Consider the following 12,178-nt stretch of genomic DNA (forward strand, 5'->3'; position numbering starts at 1 on the left):
TGGTTTTATTGTATATAAGTTGTTGTTTGTAAGATTTTCAATAAACAAAATTAACCCCAAATAATGGGCACAGCGGGTGTACAGACCCGGGAATTCGGCACAGGGATGGTGGGAACCCCTCATAATGGGCACAGCGGGTGTACAGACCCGGGAGCTCGGCACAGGGATGGTGGGAACCCCTCATAATGGGCACAGCGGGTGTACAGACCCGGGAACTCAGCACAGGGATGGTGGGAACCCCTCATAATGGGCACAGCGGGTGTACAGACCCGGGGAACTCAGCACAGGGATGGTGGGAACCCCTCATAATGGGCACAGCGGGTGTACAGACCCGGGAGCTCGGCACAGGGATGGTGGGAACCCCAAATAATGGGCACAGCGGGTGTACAGACCCGGAAACTCAGCACAGGGATGGTGGGAACCCCTCATAATGGGCACAGCGGGTGTACAGACCCGGGAACTCAGCACAGGGATGGTAAGAACCCCTCATAATGGGCACAGCGGGTGTACAGACCCGGAAACTCAGCACAGGGATGGTGAGAACCCCTCATAATGGGCACAGCGGGTGTACAGACCCGGGAGCTCGGCACAGGGATGGTGAGAACCCCTCATAATGGGCACAGCGGGGGTACAGACCCGGGAACTCAGCACAAGGATGGTGGGAACCCCAAATAATGGGCACAGCGCGTGTACAGACCCGGGAGCTCGGCACAGGGATGGAGGGAACCCCTCATAATGGGCACAGCGGGGGTACAGATCCAGGAACTCAGCACAAGGATGGTGGGAACCCCAAATAATGGGCACAGCGGGTGTACAGACCCGGAAACTCAGCACAGGGATGGTGGGAACCCCTCATAATGGGCACAGCGGGTGTACAGACCCGGGAACTCAGCACAGGGATGGTAAGAACCCCTCATAATGGGCACAGCGGGTGTACAGACCCGGGAACTCAGCACAGGGATGGTGAGAACCCCTCATAATGGGCACAGCGGGGGTACAGACCCGGGAACTCAGCACAAGGATGGTGGGAACCCCTCATAATGGGCACAGCGGGTGTACAGACCCGGGAGCTCGGCACAGGGATGGAGGGAACCCCTCATAATGGGCACAGCGGGGGTACAGATCCAGGAACTCAGCACAAGGATGGTGGGAACCCCAAATAATGGGCACAGCGGGTGTACAGACCCGGAAACTCAGCACAGGGATGGTGGGAACCCCTCATAATGGGCACAGCGGGTGTACAGACCCGGGAACTCAGCACAGGGATGGTAAGAACCCCTCATAATGGGCACAGCGGGTGTACAGACCCGGGAACTCAGCACATGGATGGTGGGAACCCCTCATAATGGGCACAGCGGGTGTACAGACCCAAGAACTCATCACAGGGATGGCGGGAACCCCCCCCATAATGGGCACAGCGGGGGTACAGACCCAGGAACTCAGCACAGGGATGGTGGGAACCCCTCATAATGGGCACAGCGGGTGTACAGACCCAGGAACTCAGCACAGGGATTGTGAGAACCCCTCATAATGGGCACAGCGGGTGCACAGACCTGGGAACTCAGCACAGGGATGGTGGGAACCCCTCATAATGGGCACAGCGGGTGCACAGACCTGGGAACTCAGCACAGGGATGGTGGGAACCCCTCATAATGGGCACAGCGGGTGTACAGACCCAGGAACTCAGCACAGGGATGGTGGGAACCCCTCATAATGGGCACAGCGGGTGTACAGCCATGGGAACTCAGCACGGGGATGGTGGGAACCCCTCATAATGGGCACAGCGGGTGCACAGACCCGGGAACTCAGCACAGGGATAATGGGAACCCCTCATAATGGGCACAGCGGGGGTACAGACCCGGGAACTCAGCACAGGGATGGTGGGAACCCCTCATAATGGGCACAGCGGGTGTACAGACCCGGGAACTCAGCACAGGGATGGTGGGAACCCCCTCATAATGGGCACAGCGGGTGTACAGACCCGGGAACTCGGCACAGGGATGGTGGGAACCCCCTCATAATGGGCACAGCGGGTGTACAGACCCGGGAACTCAGCACAAGGATGGTGGGAACCCCAAATAATGGGCACAGCGGGTGTACAGACCCGGGAATTCGGCACAGGGATGGTGGGAACCCCTCATAATGGGCACAGCGGGTGTACAGACCCGGGAGCTCGGCACAGGGATGGAGGGAACCCCTCATAATGGGCACAGCGGGTGTACAGACCCGGAAACTCAGCACAGGGATGGTGGGAACCTCTCATAATGGGCACAGCGGGTGTACAGACCCGGGAACTCAGCACAGGGATGGTGGGAACCCCTCATAATGGGCACAGCGGGTGTACAGACCCGGGAACTCAGCACAAGGATGGTGGGAACCCCAAATAATGGGCACAGCGGGTGTACAGACCCGGGAATTCGGCACAGGGATGGTGGGAACCCCTCATAATGGGCACAGCGGGTGTACAGACCCGGGAGCTCGGCACAGGGATGGTGGGAACCCCTCATAATGGGCACAGCGGGTGTACAGACCCGGGAACTCAGCACAGGGATGGTGGGAACCCCTCATAATGGGCACAGCGGGTGTACAGACCCGGGGAACTCAGCACAGGGATGGTGGGAACCCCTCATAATGGGCACAGCGGGTGTACAGACCCGGGAGCTCGGCACAGGGATGGTGGGAACCCCAAATAATGGGCACAGCGGGTGTACAGACCCGGAAACTCAGCACAGGGATGGTGGGAACCCCTCATAATGGGCACAGCGGGTGTACAGACCCGGGAACTCAGCACAGGGATGGTAAGAACCCCTCATAATGGGCACAGCGGGTGTACAGACCCGGGAACTCAGCACAGGGATGGTGAGAACCCCTCATAATGGGCACAGCGGGTGTACAGACCCGGGAGCTCGGCACAGGGATGGTGAGAACCCCTCATAATGGGCACAGCGGGGGTACAGACCCGGGAACTCAGCACAAGGATGGTGGGAACCCCAAATAATGGGCACAGCGCGTGTACAGACCCGGGAGCTCGGCACAGGGATGGAGGGAACCCCTCATAATGGGCACAGCGGGGGTACAGATCCAGGAACTCAGCACAAGGATGGTGGGAACCCCAAATAATGGGCACAGCGGGTGTACAGACCCGGAAACTCAGCACAGGGATGGTGGGAACCCCTCATAATGGGCACAGCGGGTGTACAGACCCGGGAACTCAGCACAGGGATGGTAAGAACCCCTCATAATGGGCACAGCGGGTGTACAGACCCGGGAACTCAGCACAGGGATGGTGAGAACCCCTCATAATGGGCACAGCGGGGGTACAGACCCGGGAACTCAGCACAAGGATGGTGGGAACCCCTCATAATGGGCACAGCGGGTGTACAGACCCAAGAACTCATCACAGGGATGGCGGGAACCCCCCCCATAATGGGCACAGCGGGGGTACAGACCCAGGAACTCAGCACAGGGATGGTGGGAACCCCTCATAATGGGCACAGCGGGTGTACAGACCCAGGAACTCAGCACAGGGATTGTGAGAACCCCTCATAATGGGCACAGCGGGTGCACAGACCTGGGAACTCAGCACAGGGATGGTGGGAACCCCTCATAATGGGCACAGCGGGTGCACAGACCTGGGAACTCAGCACAGGGATGGTGGGAACCCCTCATAATGGGCACAGCGGGTGTACAGACCCAGGAACTCAGCACAGGGATGGTGGGAACCCCTCATAATGGGCACAGCGGGTGTACAGCCATGGGAACTCAGCACGGGGATGGTGGGAACCCCTCATAATGGGCACAGCGGGTGCACAGACCCGGGAACTCAGCACAGGGATAATGGGAACCCCTCATAATGGGCACAGCGGGGGTACAGACCCGGGAACTCAGCACAGGGATGGTGGGAACCCCTCATAATGGGCACAGCGGGTGTACAGACCCGGGAACTCAGCACAGGGATGGTGGGAACCCCCTCATAATGGGCACAGCGGGTGTACAGACCCGGGAACTCGGCACAGGGATGGTGGGAACCCCCTCATAATGGGCACAGCGGGGGTACAGAGCCGAGAACTTCTGACCCCTTATCATAATGGAGGAAGTGACAGCAAATCTCTGCAAAGGAAACAAAGAGAGCACCAGATCATCCAACACCTCCACACTCTATATCAGTGGCCATCACCTTGTCCTCAGGGCCCACTAAGTCTCCTTTCACACGGGGCGGATCAGTGATAATCTGCCCCGTGGATATCCGCTTGCACAGCAGGGGATGGCCGGAGCGATCTCCGCTGGGCAGGAAGAGGACAGGGCGGTCTCTGTACACTGCGGAGGGACGGACCTGTCACAGCGCGGCTCTCCCCTATGGGGGATCGGGTGACGAGGGACCGTAGTGTCACCCGAGCCGATCCGATGACTGATGGAAAAATAGCTTTTTCCTCCGTCAGACTTTTTCAGATCGGAGCGGGTCGGATGCGAGCGGACGTGCCACCGCTGACATCCGATGCTCTATAGACCTCTATGGAGCATCTGTTCAGGTCCTCCTGAAAAACTGACAGTCGGATCTGAACGGATCATCCGTGTGAAAGGGGCCTAACAGGCCAGGTTTGCAGGATAACTGAAATACATGACAGGTGATCCCATTTGCTGCTCAGTGATTGCCGTATTCCAGTCTGCACCTCCCCCGAGGTAATACAGAAAACCTGGCCTGTTAGTGGGCCCTGAGGACAGGGATGATGACCGCTGCTCTATATACATATTTACAGATTTGACTTCCATTGATTTCAGCAGTTTAGAATCTGAAAGTCTTTGAAGTCCCCCAAATCACGGGCAGTTCAGCATATCTCTAGCGTTCAGGAAAATGATAGCTTACCTTCAGGACGGAACCATGAAACGTCCAGACATAGAGAAGATGAGCGTTCAGGAGTGCCAGACTACACGGGACATACGAGTCTTCCTTCTCATGATCCCGACATCTGCACAACACGTTCACATGTCATATTCAACACATACAACCATTGCATTATCATAGAGGAGCTTACACTCTAATGCCCACCCCTCCCCCTCCAACAATCACATCAGTCTCTGTACCAGAGGAGCTTACACTCTAATGCTCGCCTCCCTCTCCAAAATCACACCAGTCTCTGCACCAGAGGAGCTTCACCACCAGATGGTGCTGTTTTGCAAAGTGCTGTTGGCTCACTCTGCTGGGATCTCAGCTGAGAGAAGCAGCAATCCTGGAGCCTGTCCTGCTTTCCCAGGCAAGCATGAACCATGATGGGGAAGATGAAGGTGGAGGCTATCCTGAGGCACTGAGGCCTACACCATGTCCTCATGCTGCATTGGATCCTGGGCCTATTCCCATGCAAAGGGAGTCCTTATCAGCATTCCAGGATAAAGTGGTGAACAGACTTCTCCATATTACCAAGGAGGAACAGAAACTTGCTGTTCTGAAAGCAGATTTCAGGAAAAAGAAATCTCTGCACAGTAAGTCTGGAAGCAGTAGGAGGGAAGACTACAAGCTAAAGTCTCTGGAGGAGGCATTGAAGAAGCAGGAGAAGCTGGTTGCTTCTCTGAAGGAAAGCAGTGGTGCATTTAGAGAAAAATATGAGAATGAAGAGAGATTCCAACAGACGAAGGAGAGTGCCTGTGCGAGTACCAGCCAGAGGGTGGATGCCAGAACAATGGCGAGAGTATGGATAGGGGGTAAGGAAGTGGCTTCACACTACCCCTGTCTCAGGATCTGTCGTGTCTGAGTCAGTATCTGCCCCCCTCCCTCCCCAGCAGCCTGGATCATCTCAGGGGGAGGTTGAGAAAAATGGCAGATTGCTGCACGCCATTACAGAAATGGAATCTCCCTTGAGTGGCACCAACTCATCAGATGAGGATCATGGTAAAGGAGTGCTTGCTGAGAATCTCTCACAGTGTATGGATGGCATTCCTGTGATTACTGCTACAGAGAACGTGACTGCATCTGTCAATGGATCCTTGCAATCAGCAGGGAATGCAGGAGGAGATGGTGGGAATCCAGAGAAAAATGTTCCTGCTGGTTGTGAGGACAAGGAACCAGGAACCCCATATGGACAATAACACTGCAGAGCAGGAGAACCGTATGGTCGCTAAAGTAGCTGATGTTTTTCTTAACAGAAGACTTTACCTGATGTCGGGACTGCTGGTAATTGTGGTACTTCTGGGACTATGGTGAGCGGTACTGCGATTCTGGAGGGGAGGAGGGAGGATCAGGTGGCGGGTAAATTATCAAACCTGATTGCAGAGATTCCTAGGTGAAAGAGAGCAAGTTGTGCGGCTTTCACCTAACACACCTTCCATTAAATGCAGGATTGTGGTACAGCTCAGGTGGGAAGGAGGAGGTATTCCACCTATCAGGAGGGTGGTTGTAGATAAGATCCTAGCCATAGGATTTAAGGCAGAGGATTATTTTCGCTCTCATCATTCCGGCTGATTCCTTTGAATATGATTTGTCATTTGTGCATCCAGAATCACTGGATCTGTTTTGGGAGCGGTTTGAACATGTATATAGGGGCCGGCCGGACTGGAAGGGGGGTGTCCCTAAGGTAATCTCACAAAAGCCCTTGATAAAGAATGTGACTATCCTGACAAGGAACGAGTCTATACCCTCTGAGGATTTATGAGTCTAGTTAAGGTTTGGTGAAACGTTGTGTCCCCTAAAAAAGAGTGTGGATGATAGAGGAATGTGGACGGGTGGGGGGGTCGGTGAGGTTGAGTGTGTGTGGGAATGTGGTCCAGCATTTGCCCTCCTCTGCCTTTATTGGTAGAGATAGGAGTACCATCTTCTACCCTGGTCAACCTAAGCTGTGCCATAAATGTGGAGTCAAGGGGCATTTCTCCTCTTTCTGTCCAGTGTTCTCTGTGTCAGGAACTGGGGGCATCTGGCAAGGGACTGTAACATTATTAAATGTAACATAGTTGTATGTGATAGAGCTGCACGATTCTGGCCAAAATGATAATCATGACTTTTTTGCTTAGAATAAAAAGATCTCAATTCTCTCATGATTCTCGCAATGTAAAATCTTTCACATTATACAAAAAAAAAAAAAAAAAAAAATTGGGCTAACTTTACTGGTCAGTTTTTTTTTTTTTTATTAAATAAAGTAATTTTTCCCCCAAAAAATTGCATTTGAAGGGCCGCTGCGCAAATACAGTGTGACATAAAATATTGCAACAACCACCATTTTATTCTCTAGGGTCTCTACTAAAAAAGTATAATATAATGTTTGGGGGCACTAAGTAATTTTCTAGCAAACAAAAAGGATTTTATCTTGAAACCAAGAAATGTCAGAAAAAAGTTTTAGTGTTTAAGTGATTAAACTTTCCTCACTTACACAGGAAGTCTATTCCTTTGACACATTGTTACAATGTTTATACTTAGTTCCACTGCTAAAGAATATTGTGATTCTTGGCAGACTGCCTGTTTTTTTTTTTCCTTTCTTTTCAGGGCTGTGGCTTCAGAAGAGCAGAGAGAATTCTTTGCATAGCAAAAATCGTGAAACACTTTTGTCAAGATCACAATGGGGAAGAAAAAAAATTGCGATAACGATTCTTGGCGATTAATCGTGCAGCTCTAATATGTGATAAGGTTGGTCACCCTTATAGTCGGTGCCCTGAGGCTTTGCACAATAAGCCTGAGCTAGTGGAGGAATTCTTGTCTGGAAGTCTGGATAGAGAAGTCTGGGTTGGTGGAGGTTGTACCAGAGGATCTTAGTGTCTCTGTCCCGTCAGAATCTGTGTCTGTGAGGCCCTCTGTGGTGTCAGTGTCCCCCCAGTCTGGGGCGTCAGTGTCCCCCCCGTCTGTGGTGTCAGTGTCCCCCCCGTCTGTGGTGTCAGTGTCCCCCCAGTCTGTGGTGTCAGTGTCCCCCCCGTCTGTGGTGTCAGTGTCCCCCCCGTCTGTGGTGTCAGTGTCCCCCCAGTCTGTGGTGTCAGTGTCCCCCCTGTCTGTGGTGTCAGTGTCCCCCCTGTCTGTGGTGTCAGTGTCCCCCCAGTCTGTGGTGTCAGTGTCCCCCCAGTCTGTGGTGTCAGTGTCCCCCCAGTCTGTGGTGTCAGTGTCCTCCCAGTCTGTGGTGTCAGTGTCCTCCCAGTCTGTGGTGTCAGTGTCCTCCCAGTCTGTGGTGTCAGTGTCCTCCCAGTCTGTGGTGTCAGTGTCCTCCCAGTCTGTGGGGTCAGTGTCCCCCCAGTCTGTGGGGTCAGTGTCCCCCCAGTCTGTGGGGTCAGTGTCCCCCCAGTCTGTGGTGTCAGTGTCCCCCCAGTCTGTGGTGTCAGTGTCCCCCCAGTCTGTGGTGTCAGTGTCCCCCCAGTCTGTGGCGTCAGTGTCCTCCCAGTCTGTGGTGTCAGTGTCCCCCCAGTCTGTGGCGTCAGTGTCCCCCCAGTCTGTGGTGTCAGTGTCCCCCCAGTCTGTGGCGTCAGTGTCCCCCCAGTCTGTGGCGTCAGTGTCCCCCCAGTCTGTGGCGTCAGTGTCCCCCCAGTCTGTGGCGTCAGTGTCCCCCCAGTCTGTGGTGTCAGTGTCCCCCCAGTCTTTGGTGTCAGTGTCCTCCCAGTCTGTGGTGTCAGTGTCCCCCCAGTCTTTGGTGTCAGTGTCCTCCCAGTCTGTGGTGTCAGTGTCCCCCAGTCTGTGGTGTCAGTGTCCCCCCAGTCTTTGGTGTCAGTGTCCTCCCAGTCTGTGGTGTCAGTGTCCCCCCAGTCTTTGGTGTCAGTGTCCTCCCAGTCTGTGGCGTCAGTGTCCCCCCAGTCTGTGGTGTCAGTGTCCCCCCAGTCTGTGGTGTCAGTGTCCCCCCAGTCTGTGGCGTCAGTGTCCCCCCAGTCTGTGGCGTCAGTGTCCCCCCAGTCTTTGGTGTCAGTGTCCTCCCAGTCTGTGGTGTCAGTGTCCCCCCAGTCTTTGGTGTCAGTGTCCTCCCAGTCTGTGGTGTCAGTGTCCCCCAAGTCTGTGGTGTCAGTGTCCCCCCAGTCTGTGGTGTCAGTGTCCCCCCAGTCTTTGGTGTCAGTGTCCTCCCAGTCTGTGGCGTCAGTGTCCCCCCAGTCTGTGGTGTCAGTGTCCCCCCAGTCTGTGGTGTCAGTGTCCCCCCAGTCTTTGGTGTCAGTGTCCCCCAAGTCTGTGGTGTCAGTGTCCCCCCAGTCTGTGGTGTCAGTGTCCCCCCAGTCTGTGGTGTCAGTGTCCCCCCAGTCTTTGGTGTCAGTGTCCTCCCAGTCTGTGGCGTCAGTGTCCCCCCAGTCTGTGGTGTCAGTGTCCCCCCAGTCTGTGGTGTCAGTGTCCCCCCAGTCTGTGGCGTCAGTGTCCCCCCAGTCTGTGGCGTCAGTGTCCCCCCAGTCTTTGGTGTCAGTGTCCCCCCAGTCTTTGGTGTCAGTGTCCTCCCAGTCTGTGGTGTCAGTGTCCCCCCAGTCTGTGGTGTCAGTGTCCCCCCAGTCTGTGGCGTCAGTGTCCCCCCAGTCTGTGGCGTCAGTGTCCCCCCAGTCTTTGGTGTCAGTGTCCCCCCAGTCTTTGGTGTCAGTGTCCTCCCAGTCTGTGGTGTCAGTGTCCCCCCAGTCTTTGGTGTCTGTGTCCCCCCAGTCTGTGGTGTCTGTGTCCCCCCAGTCTTTGGTGTCAGTGTCCCCCCAGTCTGTGGTGTCAGTGTCCCCCCAGTCTTTGGTGTCAGTGTCCCCCCGTCAGTGTGGTTATCAAGTTTGTGTCTGCACCTATTGTTTCTTCTAGTGTAGTGAAGGCAGTGGAGGGTGCTGGACCAGTGTGTATGGTATTGCCAATACCTCCTCCTCTGCATGGAAGAAGTGTGGCTGGAGGTGAGCAGACACTGAGGGGTGGAGTGAGTGATGGATTATATGATGGTAGGGGGGGAGGGGAAGGGAATGAGAGTGGCTGGTGCAGAATGCAATGGAACTGATGTAGAAGTCAGGGTTAAAGATGTGGAAGTTGGGGTGAATGATGTGGGGGGGAGGGGTTAAATGGGGGTTTTGGCTCCTGGGGGCCAGGGGGAGGGGGTTCTGCCATTGGGATTATCGAATGAGGATATAGAATGGTTGGAGGCTAAAAGGAAAAGGGTAAGAGGTGGAGAAGGAAGGGGGATGTCAAAGCTCCCAAACCTAGGAGGGTGGAGGTGGCAAATGCTTTTGAGGTGCTTTATGAGGTGGAGGATGGAGGTTCTTCTGGTGGTGAGTCGGCGATTTCTATGGAGGAGGAATGACAAGGGACATGGAAGCGTGTAGGGTCTCCAGACTAAGAAACGTATACCTCAATCATCCTGATGGCGGTCCCCACTCCTTTGATCATTAATGTCGCCAGCATAAAATCAGTAAGGCCGCGTACACACGGGCGGACTGTTCGCCCAACTTTGTCCGTCCAACAGTTTCGGCAAACAGTCCGCTCAAAATTAGCATGGACGGACATGGCCACACACGACGAACGAACAGTCCGCTGAAACCGTGCGCGATGACGTGAACGGCACGTACGACGGGACAAAAAATACGACGTCCTATACACTGCATTATAACTTTCGGCGTGTAAATCCTTTCTGAGCATGCGCGGAACTTAGTTTGTCGAACAAGCCTACACACGGGCGGACTGTTCGCTGAAACAAGGTTTCAGCGGACAGTTTTTCGGAATTTCCGAAAAACCTTGTTCATCCAACTGTCCGCTGAAACTGTCCGCTGAAGCCCACACACGAGCGGACTGTCCGCCCAAACACTGTTCAGCGGACAAGGTTGGGCGAACAGTCCGCGCGTGTGTACGCGGCCTAAGTGCTCGTAACACGGCCTTATTTTTGCTCAGCAGGTTTGATGCTGATATATTCTTTTTGCAAGAGACCCAGTTGTCTAGTTTGGCCGATATTCATCTGGCGTGGAGGCGCGGTCCCTCCTTCTGGTCTCTTGCGGCCGAGCCTTATACTGGAGTTGCGGTACTTTTTTCCTGTTGACGGATTATTGAGGTAGAAATGAAGAGATGCCGAGTCTTGGACATCTCCATGGGGGAGGTTTTTAATGGCTGTCAGAGAGACTTCGCTGTCTCTCCCGCAATGCGACAATCTGGGGTGATTCTTCTGCCAGAGGGTAATTGGTGGCCCATTAGCCTTCTCAATGTTGATAGGAAGATACTGGAAAAAATGATTTTCTGGCGTTTATCGTCTGTAGCGGGCGATCTACTTTCCAGCCACACCAGCACTGTTCGGTTCAGGGTAGAAGCACTTCTTCAGAGGCGTTATCTGTCTGGGAGAGTGGTGCAGGGCCGCCGGCTGGAGAAAGTACTTGCTGGCATTGGATCAGGCTAAAGCTTTTGATCGGGTGAATCATGAGTACCTGTGGCTGCTTCTTGGCAAGTATGGCCTGGAGGGGGGCTTATCGATTGGCTGAAGACCTTGTACAGAGGGGCTGAAAACTTCATGCTTGTGAATGGTTGAATCGAACGGCCCTTTGAGGTTGGCTCGGGTGTGCATCAGGGGGTGTCCTTTGCTATACTCGTTCGGAATCGATCCCTTCAGCCTTTGGGCATTCCTGGTGAGCCTCCTCTGAGTATCCTGGCCTATGCTGATGACGATGATTCAGGGACTGATGAAGGAGATCCCACTACTGAGCTCTGAGGAAGAGGGGTTGGTACCCTCGAAACGCGTCAGCGGGTAGTGAATGGTGCGACCTCTGGAGAGTCCCGTTTGTCGAGTATCGGATGCTGCTATTTGATGACTACTTTTACTGTCTTATCGCAAGATTTTATGAGATCGTTTGCGAGTGGCTTTTTTATGTTTTCAATAAATACTCAAAGGATAATGCACAAGGCCGGTGCACCCTCTTCTTCTCTTTTCTCTCTATGCTGATGACGTGTCTGTTTTCATCTCTGGGACAGAGGAGATGGTCTCAGTGATGGAGCAGTATACTGAGGCATCTGGCTCAAAGATCAATCGGGATAAAAGTGAAGTTTTTTTGGATGGGTGAGGAAGGCGAGGGCTTTGAGCTTCCGGATGTCTTCCCAGACCCCCCGACAGGAAATTAAAGTTTTAGGCAATAAATTTGGTTTCCGGTGATTATGGCCTCGCAAATTGGGTAAGCAGGCTACAAGATGCCGATGCCAAGGTTGCCAGCTGGAAGGATTGGAAACTCTCTTACAGGGAAAGGATTGACCTGATTAAAACGTATCTGATCCCGGTATTTCTGCATGTCGGCTTTGTCTGTGTTT

The 12,178-nt window shown here is 54.0% G+C and overlaps 1 protein-coding gene across 3 annotated transcripts in view; it reads right to left on the minus strand.

Annotated features, from left to right (window-relative positions):
* Positions 1-12,178, minus strand: part of LOC143958445 (protein sel-1 homolog 3-like) — a 235,941-nt gene that overhangs the window by 19,428 nt on the left and 204,335 nt on the right. For all 3 annotated transcript variants that reach the window (XM_077467819.1, XM_077467818.1, XM_077467817.1), the window contains one exon: positions 4,865-4,967. In XM_077467819.1, the coding sequence (XP_077323945.1) occupies positions 4,865-4,967 (103 nt within the window). The remainder of the gene's footprint in view (positions 1-4,864; positions 4,968-12,178) is intronic.

This window comes from Lithobates pipiens, unplaced genomic scaffold (assembly GCF_037356315.1).
Source record: "Lithobates pipiens isolate NorthernLeopardFrog02 unplaced genomic scaffold, aLitPip1_a1.2 Scaffold_106, whole genome shotgun sequence".
Classification (NCBI taxonomy): domain Eukaryota; kingdom Metazoa; phylum Chordata; class Amphibia; order Anura; family Ranidae; genus Lithobates; species Lithobates pipiens.